We start from the raw sequence: 22501 nt of genomic DNA on the forward strand, positions 1-22501 counted from the left end.
TATTTACAGAAATGTTTATTAATGTACACTGCCTCTGTATAATTTCCTAACAATAAGGGTTATAATCAGATAACCCAGTAATCATGTTCAGGGTCTTAACAATTCTCTCTGGTTTATACATATGTAATATATATCTATATGTATAATATATTTCTCTGTGAATATTAATTTCATCAGTGTTCTGGAGGACAGAGTATTCTTGTTGGCCCCTTAACTAACTGTGTTGGGACAAAGGTTTTTGTAATTCGTATAAGAGCACTTTTGCTGCCCTTTTCTTTCCAATTATAGTTTAGGTCACCCATTAATATAACCCCTCTTTATCAAAATCACTCTTGTAGTAGATGGTCAAAAAAGGAAATTTTAGAAAAGGGTTGTCTACATAGGCCAAGAATAGACACTGATAGTGTCTCAAACATAAAACATCAACCCTGACCTCCTTCCTTCAGATCTGTCCTTCCTACAGATATTGTATCCGCGAATGCTTAGTGCTACGCTTGAAGAGTTTTTATGTAACCAGGTCTCCAATAAAAATAAGTAGTGCAAATTAAGGTCTATAATCAGATGTTCGCATTTCCCAGTGATACTACAAATGTTTATGTGACCTCCAAGGAGCCTCTTAGGATTTGATCTTGGATCCCAAATTGTTTTTGCCTAATTGAAAGTTTAGAAGAAATTTGGCCTCCTATAACCCCCAGTGGGCCCACCACCTGCAGGGGGAACCGTGAGGGACCGGTGCAAAGAGGATTGGGTGGCGGACGAAGGTGGAGACCTCAGCGGCCCGATCCCCGGATGCTTACGCTGGCTCTAGGGACGTGGAATGTCACCTCGCTGGGGGGAAGGAGCCTGAGCTTGTGCGGGAGGTCGAGAGATATCGACTAGAAATAGTCGGGCTCGCCTCCACGCACAGCGTGGGCTCTGGAACCCATCTCCTTGAGAGGGGTTGGACTCTCTTCTACTCTGGAGTGGCCCACGGGGAGAAGCGGCGAGCTGGTGTGGGTTTGATTGTTGCACCCCAGCTCAGCCGTCTCGTGTTGGGGTTTACCCCAGTGGATGAGAGGGTCGTATCCCTGCGCCTTCGGGTTGGGGAGAGGTCTCTGACTATCATTTCAGCCTACGGGCCGAGTGGTAGTGCAGAGTACCCGGCCTTCTTGGCGTCCCTGTTGGGGGTGCTGGATAGTACCCCTCCCGGGGACTCCATTATTCTGCTGGGGGACTTCAACGCCCATGTGGGGAACGACAGTGACACCTGGACAGGCGTGATCGGGAGGAATGGCCTCCCCGATCTGAATCCGAGTGGTGTTTTGTTATTGGACTTCTGTGCTAGTCACGGATTGTCCATAACGAACACCATGTTCAAACATAAGGGTGTCCATCAGTCCACTTGGCACCAGGACACCCTAGGCAGGAGGTCGATGATCGACTTTGTTGTCGTATCATCAGACCTTCGGCCGCATGTTTTGGACACTCGGGTGAAGAGAGGGGCTGAGCTGTCCACTGATCACCACCTGGTGGTGAGTTGGATCTGCTGGAGGAGGAGAAAGCCGGACAGACTTGGCAGGCCCAAGCGCATAGTGAGGGTCTGCTGGGAATGCCTGGCGGAGTCCTCGGCCAGGGATGTATTCAACTCCCACCTCCGGGAGAGCTTCAACCAGATCCCTGGGGATGTTGCAGACATAGAGTCCGAGTGGACCATGTTCTCCGCATCTGTTGTCGATGCTGCTGCCCGTAGCTGCGGCCGTAAGGTCTGCGGTGCCTGCCGCGGCGGCAATCCCAGAACCCGGTGGTGGACACCGGCAGTAAGGGATGCTGTCATGTATGTTTGCATGGCACCTACAGTACAGACCAAAAGTTTGGACACACCTTCTCATTCAAAGAGTTTTCTTTATTTTCATGACTATGAATATTGTAGCTTCACACTGAAGGCATCAAAACTATGAATTAACACATGTGGAATTATATACTTAACAAAAAAGTGTGAAACAACTGAAAATATGTCTTATATTCTAGGTTCTTCAAAGTAGCCACCTTTTGCTTTGAAAACTGCTTCACACACTCTTGGCATTCTGTTGATGAGCTTCAAGAGGTAGTCACCTGAAATGGTTTTCACTTCATAGGTGTGCCCTGTCAGGTTTAATAAGTGGGATATCAAGCCTTATAAATGGGGTTGGGACCATCAGTTGTGTTGTGCAGGAGGTGGATACAGTACACAGCTGATAGCCCTACTGAATAGACTGTTAGAATTTGTATTATGGCAAGGAAAAAGCAGCTAAGTAAAGAAAAACGAGTGGCCATCATTACTTTAAGAAATGAAGGTCAGTCAGTCCGAACAATTGGGAAAACTTTGAAAGTGTCCCCAAGTGCAGTCGCAAAAACCATCAAGCGCTACAAAGAAACTGGCTCACATGAGGACCGTCCCAGGAAAGGAAGACCAAGAGTCACCTCTGCTGTGGACGATAAGTTCATCCGAGTCACCAGCCTCAGAAATCGCAGGTTAACAGCAGCTCAGATTAGAGAACAGGTGAATCCCTCACAGAGTTCTAGCAGCAGACACATATCTAGAACAACTGTTAAGAGGAGACTGTGTGAATCAGGCCTTCATGGTAAAATAGCTGCTAGATAACCACAGGCAACAAGCAGAAGAGACTTGCTTGGGCTAAAGAACACAAGGAATGGACATTAGACCAGTGGAAATCTGTGCTTTGGTCTGATGAGTCCAGGTTTGAGATCTTTGGTTCCAACCACCGTGTCTTTGTGTGGTGCAGAAGAGGTGAACGGATGGACTCTACAAGCCTGGCTCCCACCGTGAAGCATGGAGGAGGAGGTGTGATGGTTTGGGGGTGCTTTGCTGGTGACACTGTTGGGGATTTATTCAAAATTGAAGGCATACTGAACCAGCATGGCTACCACAGCATCTTGCAGCGGCATGCTATTCCATCCGGTTTAGTAGGACCGTCATTTATTTTCCAACAGGACAATGATCCCAAACACACCTCCAGGCTGTGTACGGGCTATTTGACCAAGAAGGAGAGTGATGGGGTGCTGTACTAGATGACCTGGCCTCCAGAGTCACCGGATCTGAACCCATTAGAGATGGTTTGGGGTGAGCTGGACCGCAGAGTGAAGGCAAGAGGGCCAACAAGTGCTAAGCATCTCTGGGAACTCCTTCAAGACTGTTGGAAAACCATTTCAGGTGACTACCTCTTGAAGCTCATCAACAGAATGCCAAGAGTGTGCGGAGCAGTAATCAAAGCAAAAGGTGGCTACTGTGAAGAACCTAGAATATAAGACATATTTTCAGTTGTTTCACACTTTTTTGTTCAGTATATAATTCCACATGTGTTAATTCATAGTTTTAATGCCTTCAGTGTGAAGCTACAATTTTCATAGTCATGAAAATAAAGAAAACTCTTTGAATGAGAAGGTGTGTTCAAACCTTTGATCTGTACTTTTATTCTTCCTGTCATATTTTACCATCATTAAACGTAAATATGTTGTTATTTTATCCAAATCCATTGTATTTATAAAGCTCATTTAAAACCCCAAACAGTACAGTTACAGTGATAAGTCTTAAGCCAAAGTCAAGTTTATTTATAGAGCACTTTAAAACATACTGAGCCAGAAAAAAGAGTGAAACAAGTCAATAAAAGCTGCTCAAAAACAATCATAAACAAAACAGCAATGTTGATGTGCCAGGTGGCAAACTTACTAGTGCGCACTGACTAATAAACAAACAATATGCAGAAAGGTCTGAGTGGCTGAAGGTTTTCTTTAGGGACCTGCAACTCATGGGTGAACATGTGGTCACAGAAAGACTGAAATGTTGCTTAGGAAATGATCACATGTAAAGCTGTATTATTATTTAAAATCACGTAAACTCTGGATTTACCTGTGTTAATTACCAATTTACCTGTTGCTCTGCATTCAGTCTCTACAGTGTTGGCAACCAGAGAAACAGGAAAAGTATGGATGGATTTAAACCTACAGGAGTTTGATGGGACATTAGTGGCCCTTTTATGAAGTACTTTCCCTCTTTCTGTTAGTGTCTAAATACAATTGTAGTCAGATCAGCTTTTGAGGAAAGGCACAATGAAAACTATTCATATCCTTTAGACATGTTCACATTTGGTCACAATACAACCATACGCTTTAATGTATTTCTTTGGAGTTTTATGTGACAGACCAATACACAGTAATGCAAAATTCAAAGAAAAATTTGTAATGTCATAAGAAAAGCTAATAAAAATCAGAAAGGTAAGGTGTGCATTTGTATTCAGTCCCACTGAGTTATTGCATCAGGGAAACACAGTTCACTGCAATTACAGCTGTTTCATGGCAGTGATCTTCACTGGCATCGGCAACCATCATTACTGAGATCTTCAACAAGTCACTGGAGCTGTGTGAGGTTCCCTCCTGCTTCAAATGCTCTACCATCATCCCGGTACCCAAGAAACCCACCATCACAAGATTAAATCGCTCCAGGCCTGTCGCCCTGATGTCTGTGGTCATGAAATCCTTTGAGCGACTGGTGTTGAAGCACCTGAAGCACATTACAGGCCCCCTGCTGGACCCCCTGCAGTGTGCCTACTGGGCAAACTGGTCGGCAGATAATGCAGTCAACTTGGGACTACACTTCATCCTGCAACACCTCGACCACCCAGGATCCTGTTTGTGGACTTCAGCTCGACCTTCAACACCATCAACCCAGATATCCTTCACCAGAAGCTCATCCAGCTCAACGTCCTGGCCTCCACCTTTCAGTGGATCACCAGCTTCCTGAAGGACCGACAGCAGCAGGTGAGGCTGGGGAGCATCTTCTCTGCCTACAAGAAGCATCAGCACCAGCGCCCCCCAGGGGTGTGTTCTCTCCCCACTCCTCTTCTCCCTGTACACAAATGACCTCAGCAGACCCATCTATGAAACTCCTGAAGTTTGCAGATGACAACACTGTTATTGGACGAATCCAGGAGAGTGATGACTCTGCATACAGACAGGAGGTGGATCGGCACACTGATGTGATCAGAACCACCTGGAACTTAACCCACTCAAGACTGTGGAGATGATGGTGGACTTTCGGAGAACACCACCCCAATATACCCCCTCACCATCCTCAACAACAAAGTGTGTGGACCACTTCCGGTTCCTAGGAACCACCATTTCTCAAAACCTGAGATGGTCCTCACACATAGACAATGTTCTGAAGAAGGCCCAACAGAGACTGTACTTCCTGAGGCAACTCAAGAAGTACAACCTTCCACAGGAGCTGCTGGTCATCTTCTACACTGCCATAATTCAGTCTGTCCTGTCTCCGTCCATCTCAGTTTGGTTTGGCTCATCCACAAAACAGGACAGGTCCAGACTGCAACAAACAATTAGGTCTGCAGAGAGAATCATCAGAGCTGACCTTCCCTCTATCCAGGACTTGTACAGGTCTAGGGTCAGGAAAAGGGCAGCTAAAATCTCTATAGACCCCACACACACAAACTGTTTTACCTTCAGGTCAGTGCTACACAGCGCTATCAGCTGAAACCAGCCGCCACAGAGACAGTTTCTTCTCCCAGGCCGTTTCTCTGATGAACACTTGACAGTCAGAGTTCCAGAACAACATCACGCATACTTGGACTGATCTCACATTATATTCTATTGTAAAGTCAATTGTGTATATATGTATATAAACTTGGCAATTCTGCTGATTCTGATGTTTGGCTTTTGGTATAGAGCAAAGAACACTTCTTATGGCTTTCTTTCAACAAAGATTGTCTTCTTGCCAGATTCGTGGTTTGCCCAACTATTAGTTGTCATATGCAAAGTTTCCCACCTGAGCTGTGGATCTCTGTTTTGTAGCTTCTCCAGAATTGTCTTGGCAACTTTTCTGATTAATGCTCTCCTATCTGTTTAGGTGGGGTGCCCATGTTTTGGTAGGTCTGCAGTAGCTGGTCCATCTTCCTACCATCTTCAGATGAAGGATTGAACTGAGCTCCGTGAGACGTTCAAAGCTTGGGTTATTGTTTTAGAACCTAACCCTGCTTTAAAATCTCCATAGCTTGCTCCCTGAACTCTCTGCTGTATTCCTTGGTCTTCATGATGCTGTTTGTTCTCTAACAAACCTCTGATTAAATTCCACACAGAAGGACTTTAATTCAGACCTCTCCAGAGACCTCTGATGGCTATTGGTTGCAAATGTTTTTATTTTAGGGCATCCAATCAAATAAATAGATATGCTTGCATTTTTAAGATTGTTATTTGTAAATAATTTTGAAAAATATGTCTTTTTCCGGCTTATTCAAGTCTATGTCCTACTTTGTCACATTAAATCCCAGAATATACACTGCTCAAAAAAATAACGGGAACACTCAAATAACACATCCTAGATCTGAATGAATGAAATATTTTCATTGAATAGTTTGTTCTGTACAAAGTTGAATGCGCTGACAACAAAATCACACAAAAATCATCAATGGAAATCAAATTTATTAACCAATGGAGGCCCGGATTTGGAGTCAAACACAAAATTAAAGTGGAAAAACACACTACAGGCTGATCCAACTTTGATGTAATGTCCTTAAAACAAGTCAAAAGGAGGCTCAGTGTTGTGTGTGGCCTCCACGTGCCTGTATGACCTCCCTACAATGCCTGGGCATGCTCCTGATGAGATGGTGGATGGTCTCCTGAGGGATCTCCTCCCAGACCTGGACTAAAGCCTCCGTCAACACCTGGACAGTCTGTGCTGCAACGTGACGTTGGTGGATGGACATGCAGTCCTCCAAAGAAATGTCAACCCACACCAATACCGACCCACTGGCAAACCGGTCATGCTGAAGGATGTTGCAGGCAGCAGATCGCTCTCCACGGTGTCTCCAGACTCTGTCACGTTTGTCACGTGCTCAGTGTGAACCTGCTTTCATCTGTGAAGAGCACAGGGTGCCAGTGGCGAATTTGCCAATCCTGGTGTTCTCTGGCAAATGACAAGCGTCCTGCTTGTCATTTGCCAGAGAACAACCCCCATTTGTGGACGTCGGGCCCTCATACCATCCTCATGGAGTCGGTTTCTAACCCTTTGTGCAAACACATGCACATTTGTGGCCTGCTGGAGGTCATTTTGCAGGGCTCTGGCAGTGCTCCTCCTGTTCCTCCTTGCACAAAGGCGGTAGTAGCGGTCCTGCTGCTGGGTTGTTGCCCTCCTACGGCCTCCTCCACGTCTCCTGGTGTACTAGCCTGTCTCCTGGTAGCGCCTCCAGGCTCTGGACACTACGCTGACAGACACAGCAAACCTTGTTGCCACAGCTCGCATTGATGTGCCATCCTGAATGAACTGCACTACCTGAGCCACTTCTGTGGGTTGTAGACTCTGTCTCATGCTACCACGGGTGTGAAAGCACCACCAACATTTAAAGGTGACCAAAACATCAGCCAGAAAGCATAGGTACTGAAAAGTGGTCTGTGGTCCCCACCTGCAGAACTACTCCTTTATTGAGTGTGTCTTGCCAAAGATTTCCCCCTGTTGTCTATTCCATTTGCACAACAGCATGTGAAATTGATTGTCAATCAGTGTTACTTCCTAATTACTTGGAATTATATTGTATTGTTTAAGTGTTCCCTTTATTTTTTTGAGCAGTGTACATTGAAGTATATGGTTGTAATGTGAGAAAATGTGGAAAAGAATAGGAGGTATAAATAATTTTGCAAGACACAGTATTTTCCAAGCGTTTTATTTCTGATGTTTTGATCAGAAATCTAAATGATCCATCCGGCTGTGGGCTGCTGCTGTTGCTGATTTTTCTAAACTAATCCTGAGCATGTTTGACACTGACTTTCCAAAGTTCAGTCATTACTTTGAGTCTGTTATCATTCCAAAGTATGTCATTGACTTGAGATCCAAAGTCTGAATACAAACAAGCAGCAACTGAAAACGTGTGATAAGCTCATCATCCTGAATGGAAGTATTTGATTAGCTTCTCATGTTTTTAGTGGTGTCATCATGCTGCCCTTTGGTCCTGAGGAATAGTAGTATCCTGTAGAGATGGCTCCAGCAAAGACTTAATTACCTCTTGGACACAAACAAAAAATAGATGGTGAAAAAAGCATCATTATACAACAGTCTTTGGAGAAGCTTCTTGGGTAGGCTGCTGTGATAACAAGGCAGGAATTATCTCCCAAAGTGCTATTAATAGAAGACGAGTCACATCTTGTCCCTCATTCAGAGCATCCTGCACCCAGAGGCCTTGCTTTTCCATTTTAACTATTTCTGAAATGTTGAATGTCTACAGATGCTTGCAAGCTGGGACAGGTTTGCTGACACTCTCAGCTGCAATACTCTCATCACTATACACAACACTGTGGCTGTAATGACAGCAAGAAATACTGATGAGATTAATTCTGTGCAGTCACTTTATACACATGTCTCTTTTTGTTCTAGTAGTTGTGATTCCTAATGTTAGAAAAAAACCATGAAATATATTATATATTATATATATTTTGCCTGCAAGCTGTTTCTGATGTTCTGACTTAACATAAACTCTATAGCATGCCAATGTAATCAATAGTCAAATGTGAGGACATCTGTTTAACAGCTAAAACTTGTATGAAGAGGGGCAAATTCAATTCAATTCAATTCAGTCAGTCATTTTCTATCGCTTATTCCATAGTTGGTCGCGGGGAAGCTGGTGCCTATCTCCAGCAGTCTACACCTAAATGAAAATATGCTATATGTGTTATACGTTGGCTTGTAAAAGTATTCATACCACTTGAACTTTTCCACACATTGTCCATTACAACCACAAATATAAATATATTTTATTGGAATGTATGTGAAAGACCAACACAGAGTGACATACAATTGTGAAGTGGATAGAAAATTATAGATTTAAAAAATTTTTTACAAATAAAAAACTAAAAAGAGCATTGTGCAAAAGTATTCAGCCCACCTGAGTCAACACTTTGTGGAACCACTTTTGCTGCAATTACAGCTGCAAGTCTTTTAGGGTAGGTCTCTACCAGCTTTGCACATCTAACGGCTGAAATTTCTGCCCATTCTTCTTTGCAAAACAACTCAAGCTCAGTCAAATTAGATGGAGAGTGTTTCTGAACAGCAGTTTTCAGATCTTCCCACAGCTTCTTAATTGGGTTTAGGTCTGGACTTTGACTGGGCCATTCTAACACATGAACATGTTTTGTTTTAAACCATTTAATTGTAGCCCTGGCTTTATGTTTAGGGTTGTTGTCCTGCTGGAAGGTGAACATCCACCCCAGTCTCAAGTCTTTTGCAGACTCCAACAGGTTTTCTTCCAACATTGCCCTATATTTGGCTCCATCCATGTTCCCATCAACTCTGACCACCTTCCCTGTCCCTGCTGTAGAGAAGCAGCCACAGAGCATGATGCTGCCACCACCATATTTGACAGTGGGGATGGTGTGTTCAAATCCAAAAGTAATTCATAGTGAAAGACCAGTTCTGGTTCTCATTTGTCTTAGTGGTTATCTTGTTAGAAAAATAAATTGTACTTTGCATGATCTTTTTAGAACCCACTCTGGACAGGGGCTTAGTTCACATTTAAAATGATCCCACATGGGGCAGAAGGGGTTAATCCAGCTTAAAGTCCTCCAGGAAAGCAAAGTGGGACAGCCACAAGCCCAACCTTTACTGGACAAACCCAATCTGTTGTTCAACATTATGTAACATTTTAAAGCTCTGCAGCTATATACACTATTATATACAAACTGTTTATTTATGTATTTTTGAATATCTGAAATGTGGCTAATTGGTTGAGACGTGCACAAATGAAGGTTGCACAAAGGTTTAAAGCCTGGTGGTTTTGCTGTGTTTTTACCTCACTCTGCAGCAATTGGGATTAGCCTACATGGCTCATCTTCACTGATGACCTGGCTGTTTCGTCAGTGTCACACTAACCTACAGTAGTAGTCTTGGAAAAAACAAGACGCCAGGGCTGTTAATCTGACCTTGTCTTCACAGAGCCAGCTTTCACTGTCCAAACCACCCCTAGAGTAACATATCAAAGAGTAACATAGAGAGGTTTCTAAACAAGCTGCATGTCACCCTGTGCACATGGCCTATTTATTTAGGGAAAGACTAAGAACAGCAGCATAACGTGCTTATTCTTCAAATGCCTCCATATGGCCACCCACCACATCTGCAGCAACGAAGATCAACACCAAACGCCAGCAGACTTGCAGACTGTTGCTATTCAGATAGTCTCACTTACTGAGATCTCCTCTGCCATTTAAGTTCAATTGAAAATGTCAGTGGATATTTTTGCACCCTCTTCTTGTTTTTGCGGATGCTGAAAGACAACCTGTCTGCCTTAGCCCTGAGACCTTTAGATGGCCTCTGAGATTCTATGTGACAGCTACATATGTGTTTGTCTCTTCCTGCTATTACTGCCAGAGCAGCATTCTCATAATCGCTGCATTGTAGCTGCAGGGATTTGCCAGGGATTATAGATTTCATTACAGCTGCTGGAGCTCTCAGTGACGTTTCTAGTCAGATAGAGTTTGCACGATGGGTTCCTAATATGGTGAGGATGGTTATTCATCCATGCCTTCCAACCTTTGGATTCCACTGATAGTCTACATACAATATATTCTGAAAAGCCTCATGATACTGAAAACCTGAAGGGCATGTGCATATAACTTTATTGTGAAGACTTCATGATCAAAAGCAAAATCCATAACAGTTTAAAACATACATTATATTTGTATGTTACTGGAGGCTTGCACAAGGATTAGAGACCCGATTAGCTAATTTCTAACCCAGTTTCTGGCATTTGTAGGTGTCAGTGCAACTCAAGGAGTGCTTGCAGTGCCTTTTTAATTAAATCACCAATGCTTTGTAGAAATAATATTGTTTCTTAGAAAAATATTTCACTAACTCCATAAACTTTGAAAACTGAATAAAACATGGCGCTAAGACAGCTTTCTGATTTTATTTCATGTAATTTATTGCATTTGAATGCACATTATTCTGAAAGTTCAAACTACTAAGCAGTTAAATATAACTTTGCATGAGCAATACAACAAGAGTGCCGATTTAGCAATATTATAATTCAGTTTACTGTTTCAGAGGACAAAAAGTCAGGATGACGCTCACGTTGCTTGTAGATTTGATTCCTAGTACGTTTCCACTTTTGCTGGCCCTTTAATAAACACGCCCGGCAGCGATGAGTGAAAAAAAAATGTGAATAAAATCCAGCCATTCATAAAAATAGGTTACCGCCATGTCGTGATTGGTCAAATTGCATCTCATAAATAGTATAAACACGGGGAACGCTATTGGCTCTTGGTTTGACGGGCAGAGTTTATCCACCAATCAGCGTGTATTTCTGCGTGCTGCTGGCGCACAAGGAATAAGCACCGGGCCATTGACGAAAAGCTCAGTCAAGTTTTGTGAGTCGGAGGAGACGCTTCAGTCCAGCAAGTGCGGCTCTCGACACGCTTTACTTTTATTTGTGGATATTCCTACCGTATTGTTTTTATATAAAGGACGTTTTTACACAGAAGAAGGTATGCTGCAATTGTTTAATTTGCGAGAAATGTGTTTGTGAGCCGATTTGTTTTAACTACGTAGATTATTCAAATCTCTTTGGACAGTGAACAGTTCAGGAACCGTTTGTTGTCGACTTTTGAATCTATAAATTGCCGCAACGTGTTGTTTTTCAATTATACGTCTCTTATATTTCACCCTTGGTTATTTCCCTGTGTGTTGGCTTTGGTTTATCAGCGCGGTCGGGCGGCGGGTTGTGATTATTTTTTTTTTATGAATGGACGCTCCCCCCCCGTCTGTGTTTCCACACGGATCAAGTTTCACTTCATTGAAGAAAACAACAGAGGACCGGGTGGGGGGAAGGGCGGGGAACTGTGTGTGTGTGTGTGTGTTGAGTTGGGTGGTGGGGGTGGTTAGTAGAGGGAACTTCCACACCACCCACCATCGGCTTAAACACAGACATTTAACGGAGAAGATGACCGTTTTTAGTTGAAACCAGTTGTGTTCTGAGGCGTCCAGCTGTGAGCGCATTGACTGCGTTTGGGGACGTGTCACCCTTTTGATTCTCCTAAGGTTCGGTCTAAAACGGATGCTTAGTCTAATTGTGCTGAGGTTAGTGTCCGACTTATTTGAATACGGAACTGTTTTTTTTTTTTTTTTCGATTATTACTCTTGATCGGATCCGTAAAATCAAAGTACTTTGGTCACACTTGGCCTTAGTTATTCTAAATAAAACAGTTTGATTTGTGAGAAGCTTATTCATAGAGGCATGCTTTCTAGTTTTTTTTAAACCACTTCAAATGAGCCCCTGCTTTAAAGAGCAGTATTTTGGCCAAACTTGGACCTGGACTGTTCTACACTGTGGAAGGATTCCTTAAAAATGCCACTCGTAGAACGTACAGTTAAGTGGTTTAAGTATAGATTTAAGTATAAAGTAATATTCCAATTTACACTTCACTTAATGTGGAAGGTGATGTAAATGTATGTTTTTATTACCTGCCTCAGCACTACAGTTGAAATTGAACACCTAAAAGAAATAAAAATTCTGCATTCATAACTCTTTATAAAGTTATGAATGCAGGAATTAATAGAAACTATATGTTCCTAACCTTTACCTGAAATCTATTAAATTTGGAAAAGTAGAGTGGAATGTATGCTGTTGGTTAATGGATTTATAGACAGCTGCTGTTTTTTTTTTTGTTGTTGTTGTTTTTTTCTGCAGGAGCCCATCTAAGATGGTCTAAATGCCAAAAAACCTTGAATTTAAGGCTTTTTTTTTGTGGTTTCATAGATAAATGTTTCACAGGTCAGAAACCTCTGTGTAGAAAAAAATCGGTCTAGGTTTGAGTAGTATGTGTAAGTTATTAAAATTCAGATTAAAACTGGACTAAATTCCTTAAAATTGGGAAATTCCCCTTTACTCAAGTGCTAAATCAGATGCTCACTTCAGTAATAAATACATTAATAATAATAGTAATATTTGTTGTCCATTTCTTGTCTAAAATACAGCAATGACACTTATTCAGGACTTGCTTGCTGTTAGATTTGGAATTATGTTTGGTTTAAATGTAATCATGTTTTGAATAAGTGCTTCAGGTTTTTACATTCTTTAATGACTCATTTTGTTTTCCTATGATCCAAGAGTCAAACTAATAAAGATATATTCCGCTATAATTGAAGTTATGTTGAGGGAAATAGAAATCCCACGAGTAATACGATGCCCTAACATTCGAAGTAGTACCTAAGCTCGGTGTCTGTAATTATTGCCCAGCAGCAAACCTTTATTCATCATCCATTAACAGCAGATAGAGGAGTGAGTCATATCACTCTGCTGAGTGAGCCCTGTGAGAACAGGGCAGCACTACAGCCTGATATTGGTTGCTAGACGGAAGCTTGTAGTATTGTGTGTTTAAGGGAGCAGCGGGTTCTGGTACTGCCAATTGTAACACTGGCACTGTCACCTAATGACAGCCTCAAGCCTCTTGGAGCCATTAATCAGCTCCCTGACCCTTTTTTTCTATCTTGTTCGGGGGCTTTGTGATGTAGTGTGTGGCACAGATTCTGCTAAGCTGGGAGCCTCTTTCCAAATGTTTTGCTAAAGATCTCCAAGCTGATTACGGTGGAGATGCAGATGGCCAGAAAGTGCTGCTTATATAACTGTTTTACATGTGTTCCTCGGTGACTGCCTGCTTACATTGCGCTGCTTCCCACTCTGTTCAGAGAGCTGTTTGTTGGTTAAATACAGAGCTAAAAGAAGAGGGTGGGTTTGTTGTAGCATCAGAATAAAACGCAGCTCCATGTACACACTGCTGTTTAATGAGGCGTAGGTCTGCGTGGGCTAAGCCTGCACGCCAAGGTGAACGAGACCATCATGGAGTTTTTTGCTCCTCTATGCTGTTTGATAAGAACATGTTTGTAGATTTGTTTCACCTTTTTTTTTTTTTGGGGGGCTTTTTTTCCAGCTCCCCACAAAGCTACACCAGACGTGGTTGCCTCCACCTCCCTCTAATATTGGAGCTGCCATCCCTCCTATCACACAGAGAGCATGGACAGATTCTATGACCAGCAGGTCCCATTTATGGTCCCACCCAGTGTAGGTGGACACACTAAACTGTTCGACTCTCAGATCTCCACATTGACTAATGGAGGTGGCATCTTCTGCTGCTGGTCATGATGTTTCTTCATCTCTTCCTTCCCAACAGCAGAACTCAGCTGCGGACGAATCGCTCAACAGTCGGCCCCTGAATGACAGGAAGAGGAAGTTTGTGGACACAGAACTTGCCCAGGACACAGAAGGTAAGACCTCTGATATGATTCACCTGTTTGCATGTTTACATTGGATGACTTGCGGTTAACATCTTTCACCTTTGGTTTTCCAGAACTCTTTCAAGACCTCAGTCAGCTGCAAGAGATCTGGATTGCCGAAGGTAGGAAGTTCAGGATCACAAAGTTCTCTAGTAGAAACGCTATCTCTCTTCTCAATACTTTAGCTTAAAACGTTCAAGTGGGTGAAGTATGGCAGTTTTGAACATTAAAGTTTAACTTGGTGAGAATGTCCAACGTTTTTTTTTTGAGTTGGCAAGCAGGGCGAGAAGAGCAAAGTCCTGTCGAGGATAAAGTGCTGACGAAGACCGTCTTTGTCTTATTCTTGCTTTACTTTTACATAAATTAGTCACAAGTGTGTTTCAGCTCTAATGTGTGGTTTATTGACGCTTGTGGGATCTTTCTGTATCTTCACAGCTCAGGTACCTGATGATGAACAGTTTGTCCCAGATTTCCAGTCAGAGAGCTGTAAGTACCTGGATTCACTCCATCTCTGCACGTGAGCCTTTCTGTTGTCATCTGTGCTCAGCATAGTGCATTTTGTGTTTTTACTTGCCGTCCCTGTAAGTTGCCCCCATTCCAGAACTCCATTTTGAGTTTAATCAGCCGATTGGCATGGGGCATCACATGAGCCAAGGTCTTAATCTGATTTCGCATTTTTTCGCACTCAGGCCCCTCTGCCATTGCTGTTGAAGTAGGCTAGATTCCAGTGGTTAGAGCTGCTTCAGAGCAGTCCACACATCCAGAGCCCTCCCCTTCTTCTAAAACCTGCTTTGCCACAGTTTGTTGGGCAGCAGCCTGCAGATATGTTTGAATCAGAACCTGTTGAGTTTTGTACGGCCATCTCACCCCTCCTCGGTCCTTCTGAGTTTATGTTTTTGATCTGATGCGTGGGAGGGGAAGACAGGGTGTGGTTGTGTCATTGTTGGTACTGGTTAAACTTGAGCAGCAAACTAACCTCTAGCTTCACAACCCAGTTTGTTGTTCTATACATGGTCATCTTTTAGCTTTTTTGCACAAGCAGATTCATACTGTATGCAGTGAGCTGACTTTGTAGAGTTTATAAGGCATTATTCTCAACTTTGTGACAAAATTATAGGAATGCACTAGACAGTGGCCAATTTCCACTTGCATAATTTGTTTTTCAACTCTTAGAAGAGTCAGTACAGATTTTAGCTCAAAATCTTCCAAACTATAAACAACTGTAAGTTATTTTATCTAGTCTTCATGATCAGATTCAAAGATCATATGCTGGGTTTAAAGACCAGCCTGTCAGAGCAATCCAGTCCAGTATTAGAAAGGTGTCCTCGCTCATTTTGCCTAATAACATAAATCAGAAATTCCGATGCGAGATTCAGTCAGTGATGAACAACCCATTCGCTTGGCTGATATGTTTCTTGGTGTGAACTTTGTTTGTCCACTAGCATGACTAATCTCCCCATTACTTACACCTCAGTGTGAGGTGCGCACACAAGGGAGCTTACATGCACGCATTGGCTGTCCTCAGATCCATCAGTCTGCTTGATAATTCATTCAACTCCAGCAGCGCAGTACTCTGGGATCCAGTTTCTCAGTAGCTATTATGTGGCGCCCCGGAAACTGCAGCTGATACACGGAGAGTTGCAACCAGTGTCTAATGGTTACAGCACACAAGCAGAAAATTATTCACTGCCATTAGATTACAGCTGCTCTGATTCATGTGCACTAGTATTGGCGAGCCCTAATGGGAATCAGATGATAGCTCTGATGGCTTTTGTATGTTCTGCATGGCTCCTGTCATGCTTCCTCCCAATGCTGCTCGTTTTCAGAGCAGAGCTGGCTGTGATTGGAGCAGATGATAAATAACTGCTAAGTGCCTCTGTCAGTTAGGGGAATACAGACACTGTCCTTTCATCCATTTATCCATCAATTCCAAATGTGCTTCAGATAACATCTGTTTATGGTTATGGCTTCAATTAGTTGAAATCTGGGGATTATCTAATGCTCTTCATTGTCTGCTGTGTAGTGATGTTTCATGGACCTCCACCGACCAAGATCAAACGAGAGCTGACTCCCACCAAGGATCTGTCTCCCTGTCGCCAGGACAGAAGTCCCATGCCCTACGGAGAGAAGTGCCTTTACAATTACAGGTATGTAGTGAGTCCATCTGCTGAGTAGCCTGAAGGCAGCTGATTGTCCATCTGCAGTTAATCACTTCACATCTTCATCCACAGTGCCTGTGATAGAAAGCCGACACACGGATTCAAGCCATTAACTCCCCCCTCTACACCAGGCTCACCTTGCGTCCCCAACAATACTGCACTAACCCAGACCCCCCCTCCTCATTCCCATGTAGCCAATCAGACCCCAGGGCTGCATCCACTGCAACGACCTCCCACCCAGCAGACTCTCCCTGTGCAGACCCACAGTCCCCCCTTCGCCATGCCCTGCGTGCCCCTCAACCAGGATGCAAACAGTTTCACAACTGAGCACAGGTGAGCAGCTACAGCCTGTCTTTAAGGTCTCATTCAATGTCTTTGTTAGCAGTTTTTCAAAACAGATGTCCACTTCTCCATGTTTAGGTTCCAGAGGCAGATGTCAGAACCATGTATACCTTTTCCCCCGTCTGAGAGCCAAACCCAACCCCAGTACCTGCCGCAACCCCCCAGCAGCACCAGCCTGCCACGTGACAGTCGCCCACCGTACCACAGGCAGATGTCAGAGCCACTGGTGGCTGTGCCTCCTCAGGGCTTCAAGCAGGAGCTCATCGACCCTCGATACAGTGAGCAGGGTGTACCTACCATGGGCCCCCTGCGTCAGCCAGCATTCCACCCCATGGCCATTAAACAGGAGCCTCGTGACTTCTGCTTCGACTCTGGTGAGTAGCAGCGTTCTGACTGCGTTCTTTGTGCAGTGTAAGGGGACAGTGTGCAAGCAGCAGGTGAGGAATGTGCCAGGTCATGTTTGCTCTTGGCACTACCACATGAGTGTGAGTTCTAACATGCAGCAGCATCCTGGGCACAAAGGTCCAACCATTTCACATGCTGTTTATCCCCTACAGTCAGGGGTGCTCTTTTAGGTCAGCAAAAACCTCAGAGCAACAAGCAAATTGGTGTATAACCCAGGTGCCAAGAAGCTGAGCTGTCCTGCAATAGATCTAGGTCACTGTCCTCAAAGGACCGAACTGCAGTTGATTGCAATAACTCTGCTCGCTTTAGAATGGCACACAAAGGGACCACATGGTTCCAGTCATTCTCCAGGAGCCGCAACTAACAGTCCTGACAGTGAAGCCGTTTGCTCACATGGAATCAATCAAACAAGCCAGAGTGAATGACAGTGTATTGTTCAACTCAAACGCCCCCTCACCCAGCTGTTGTGCTGGCCCTGGTGCATTATCCTTCCCTCCCTACTGAAATTCAGAAACATTTCTCTGGCCTTTCTCTCACACGAACTCTCATTCAAGCTTTGTGTTCAATGTCTGTGCTGCCCTGTGATGTAATGACAAATCCTCTTATGCTCTTATAGCCTTTAAATACCCACGTCACAACATCCTCGTATCTCTGGATGGCTGGAAGGGATGGAGTGCACGTCAAGCTCCTCATCAATGAGCTTATTGTCCTCTGAGCATGAGCAGAGGGTTTCATTTCAAGATTGGGTTTCTTCATTTTACAATTTATCACAGGGAAAATGAAAAGGGAGAAATTTTAGGAAACATTTCAAATTGGCCACTGATTTATGGTTTATCAGTAGACAGGAAGCATTGCTAAAGGCTGGCAAAGATGAGCCTGTAATATAATACACTAAACTTGTGCACCTATCTGCTTTGTTTCCAGAAGTGCCTAACTGCCAGTCATCTTTTGGGAGAGCAGGGAGCTTCTACCAGAATCCCCATGAGAGTGAGTTGAGCCCTGTTGTTGTCTTTGTGTGTCAGAAGTGTGGATTATTTCATTAGGTGTCCTCTATGACCCTGAACGTGGTGACTTATCAAGCTGCTGAAAGAGCGGCCATCAGCAGCGTTCATCAATGAACCAACATATATAGCCCTTTTCTCACATCAGCATTTGGCTTCCACTCCTGGGGAGCTGTTCTGTGAAACTGCTTAGCATGCACCATGGCTCTTTAACCTGAATATACATTCTGTATCTGCTATCCCACTTTCGTCTGATTAATTCTTGTTTCTTGTGTTTAATTTCAGGCTACTTATATGACAGAGATCCACAGCTGTACTTTGATGATACATGTGTGGTTCCTGAAAGACTAGAAGGTAAGAATCTGATCAGTTTTTAAGTAGGTTTTTGCTCAGGTGTGATACAGAGCCTAGCAAAAATGTTAATGCCCTTTGAAAATATTGTGGTGGTGGCATCATGCTGTGGGGATAGTTTTCTTCAGCAGGTACTGGGAAGCTTGTTAGTGTTGATAGGCAGATAGATGGAGCTGAATACAGGGTAATCCTGGATAAAAACCTGCTGGGGGCTGTAAAAGCCCTCAGACTGGGTTGGAAGTTGACCCTAAAAATGTAGCCAGGTTTACAATGGTTTAGATCAAAGCATATTTAAGGGTTACAACGGCCTAGTCTATGTTCAGACAGAACTTTGATGTGGACAGTCACTCTCCATCCAAACTTTTCAGAAGTGCAAAGCTGGTAGGAGACAAAATACTTGCTCCTTTAGCTACAGTGAAAGATGAATCTACAAAGTATTGATCATTTACACACGTTGCAGGAGGTTGGAGTGGTTTGTGACATGGCAAAATGAAACGGTATATTTGTTATGAACACGTTTGCATGGCTCTGTATATTGGATGTCTTTAACTATGCATAATAAATAACAAGTGCATTTTGTTCTCCATCTGGTCGGAATGTCTCACCAGAACATTTCTGATTCACGCTTGCCTTTTTTTTTTCTTTTGCCTCTTCATCTCCTCTTGCTCTCGTCCCACTCTTTCGCTCTTCCTCCGTTTGCAGGGAAAATAAAACAGGAGCCTTCTGCTTATCGTGACGGCCCTCCTTACCAGCGTCGCGGCTCGCTGCAGCTTTGGCAGTTTCTGGTCACCTTGCTGGACGACCCAGCAAACGGACATTTCATCGCCTGGACCGGGCGTGGCATGGAGTTCAAACTCATTGAGCCTGAGGAGGTTGGTGTCTGCTTTGTGCTGCCATGTTTACCCTCTACCTGTGACTGTTTGAGACTTAAGTGTGTGTGTGCTTTCTGTCTTTGTCTCGTATGTCAGGTGGCTCGTCGCTGGGGCATCCAGAAAAACAGACCTGCCATGAACTACGACAAGCTGAGCCGCTCGCTGCGGTATTACTATGAAAAGGGCATCATGCAGAAGGTAAAGGCACGTTTCTTTTTCTTCTCTCTTTCCTCCTTTAATCTGAACCTAAACATTTATGAAATGTTGCAATCTTTATGTTGCTTTTGCTTGAGTCAAGTTTCAAATGAGTTTCATGAGGATTTTGGTCATTTTACACTAACATTAAAAATGTCTGATACTCCTCAGGTGGCAGGTGAGCGGTATGTGTACAAGTTCGTGTGTGATCCTGAAGCTTTGTTCTCCATGGCATTCCCCGACAACCAAAGGCCAAACTTGAAGATGGACCTGGACAGCCTGCCGGGCCTGGAGGAAGACACTGTGCCCCTCACCCACTATGAGGACGCCACCTCCTACCTGCTTGATGCAGGGGAGCAGTGTGCGGCTGCTCTGCCCCTCCCTGATGGCTATGGCTACTAACAGGCTGCACGTGTCCTGATGCACAACACACACGTACATGCAAACACTCCCAAAGTTTCTCCTCATGCCCGCTCTGAAAATCCAGAGCTGGAACCGCAGAGCTGCCTGCAGGGAATGACCCCTGCTCCTTCTGGGTTCCCTCTTCTGCTCCCTGGAAAACCCCTCTGAAACATCTGGAAGCTCAGCAGCTTGTGAACGGGAGAAGAACCTGTGACAGCCCCTCTGCTGCCGTGAGAGGTACCTGAAACCAGGGTAAAATGGACTCTGTAGCTCCAGAGCTCCAAAGCACTGAGAGGGCTGTTGTTGCCAAGGAGACCAAACAACGCTAGATCAAAGGCCACCAGCTTTGGGTAGACTGAAAGACTCCAGGAGTAGTTGTTTGTCAGACTTTGTGACAATCTGTTTTACTCAGAAGCAACCAATCACAAGCTATTTCAAATTCAGCACTATTCTAGCTAGAGTTGCCTTTCTGGGTTCCCCTGTTTTCATGTCATCACATTTGAAATCCAAGATCAATGAAAGGGCTTGAATTGCCATAAAGACAAACATACAGATGAGTTTGTTTCTGTAGATAGAACAACATCATTTTTAACACTCCAGCTGTTTTCACGTTTGTCTGGGCCTCACTCGACTTCGGTCTTATGTTATATAAATGTTTAAATCTATGTAAGAGATTTTATGTGCTGAACTCCGGTCTGTGCAGTGCACTCAAGCGTGTCCATCACTGTAAGACTCACAAAGCGCTCCCTGTTCCTCACATCAGAAGCCTAAGAACTTCTCATGTCCATTAAAGATGGCTCCTTTTTTCCCCTCTTCCTTTTGGGTGCTTGAAGTGTCCTCTGCAGTGTGCTCGTTCCTCTGATGCACCAGTATGGCAGGGGCATCAGGATGCTGCATGCAAACACAAACAGTGGGGAAGAACTGCTCTGCTGCGGACCCCTCTGTGGACGTCCACCTCGCTGCATGCTGGACTCAGTCCAATGACACATCTCGTTACTGGATTTTGACAAAAAAATTTGTGATCTTTTTTTCTGACTTCAGGCAAAGACAAACTTGTATAAAGTATATATTTTTGCTATAAGGCTGCATTGGTTCTGATTTTATTTCTAAGCTGTAAAATTCAGGCTGATTATGCTATAACCCCCCCCCCCCCCTCCTCCAACAGTGCGTTTCTTGCACTGCTGAGTTTCTGATAATCTGTATTGGGTACAATAAAAGCTCCTTAATGCTTCATTGCCTGCAGAACTGTTGTGTTTCATCTTTTTACCCTCTAACTCCTCCAGCCAGCACTCAGCTGACTGACTCCTCTGGTCTTGCAGCCACTGCCTGACCTGCCTGATTTCTGAGTCACATGCCTCTCACTGCTGCTAGGGTAAATGAGTAGTCTTTCATGCCGTGGTAAATGTGAGCAGCATTTGGTGACCTGGCTGCAAAGGATAACTTAGGTTTCAACCCCAGCTCATACAACCCTGGACTCTTGGAGGGCAAGAAGATCTTGTTTAGTCATTCTAATTTGCGCTACTTTTTTCTCTGCTAGCACCATAAAGCTAACAGGAAGGGCAAAACATGTTTTGAAGCTTATAAAATATTAATGAGTGCAAGAACAGGAGTTGACTGAGAGCAGAGTAAGCCATAAATATGGAAGTATCAAAGACAAGTGCTTGTTTAGAAGGAGGTTAAAGAGTAATCTGTTCTGATAGTAGCAGCTCCATTTTGAAGACTCATCTTCAAAATGGTAGGTGTTCTCCCTTTTCTCAAATGGAGCAACTCCTTTCTTGGTTTTGAGGCAACTATATCATAATACTGTTGGTAATGTGACAAAATAAATTTACCCGCAGGGGAACAGTTCCACTTCACTGCTGCTCTTTTATTAATCACCACATGTTTTCACCGGTAGACAGCTCAGGTTTTTTTTTTGTTTCACCATACAGCACCATGCAAAGGTATTTATACTGATTGAACTTTGTCATGTTACAGCCACAATGCTCAATGTAACATTTACGGATTTAAGAGATTAGACACAAGGTAGTGCATAATTGTGAGGTGGAACGAGGTTTTGGGTTAAAATCCCAGCCTGGGGTCTTTCTGCATGGAGTTGGTGCGTTCTCCCTGTAAATTCATGGGTTCTCTTTAGGTACTCCAGCTTCTACCACACACAGTGTCAGTTTAGTTAGATTTCTTGGTAGGATCCCAGGTGTGCCGTTCATGCAAACCTCATCAATGTTTTAAAAATGTGGCCTAATTGTAGTAGTTTCAATGAAAAAGGGGAAATATTTTATAGCTATTGTCAGATGTGACACTTTTATCGTTTAAATAATGTATGAAATCTAGATAAATAAATTGTGATTTTAAAGTAATTATTTTGACAATTTGAAATGAAGATCATTGGATGATTATAAATGTAATTTCAAAAACATTTTACGTTGGTTTCAATTACAATTTGCATATGCAGGGTTTTTTCAAAGAGTTCTGATG

The 22501-nt window shown here is 43.6% G+C and overlaps 1 protein-coding gene across 7 annotated transcripts; it reads left to right on the plus strand.

Annotated features, from left to right (window-relative positions):
- Nucleotides 1-11355: 11355 nt before the first annotated feature.
- Nucleotides 11356-21257, plus strand: etv5a (ETS variant transcription factor 5a). Of its 7 annotated transcripts, none has more exons than XM_047371202.1 (13): nt 11356-11514; nt 13957-14087; nt 14200-14290; nt 14374-14421; nt 14735-14785; nt 16323-16446; nt 16531-16791; nt 16879-17174; nt 18130-18192; nt 18492-18560; nt 19260-19429; nt 19526-19633; nt 19796-21257. In XM_047371202.1, exons 2-13 carry the CDS (start codon nt 14040-14042, stop codon nt 20024-20026), a joined length of 1560 nt encoding a protein of 519 aa, XP_047227158.1. In that variant the 5' UTR covers nt 11356-11514; nt 13957-14039; the 3' UTR covers nt 20027-21257. The 7 variants fall into 7 exon arrangements, with proteins under 7 accessions (XP_047227158.1, XP_047227155.1, XP_047227159.1 ...); XM_047371199.1 differs by having other exon boundaries at nt 11357-11514; nt 14197-14290; XM_047371203.1 differs by having other exon boundaries at nt 11357-11514; nt 14197-14290; nt 19526-19627.
- The last annotated feature ends 1244 nt before the right edge of the window (nt 21258-22501 follow it).

Source organism: Girardinichthys multiradiatus, chromosome 7, assembly GCF_021462225.1.
Source record: "Girardinichthys multiradiatus isolate DD_20200921_A chromosome 7, DD_fGirMul_XY1, whole genome shotgun sequence".
Classification (NCBI taxonomy): domain Eukaryota; kingdom Metazoa; phylum Chordata; class Actinopteri; order Cyprinodontiformes; family Goodeidae; genus Girardinichthys; species Girardinichthys multiradiatus.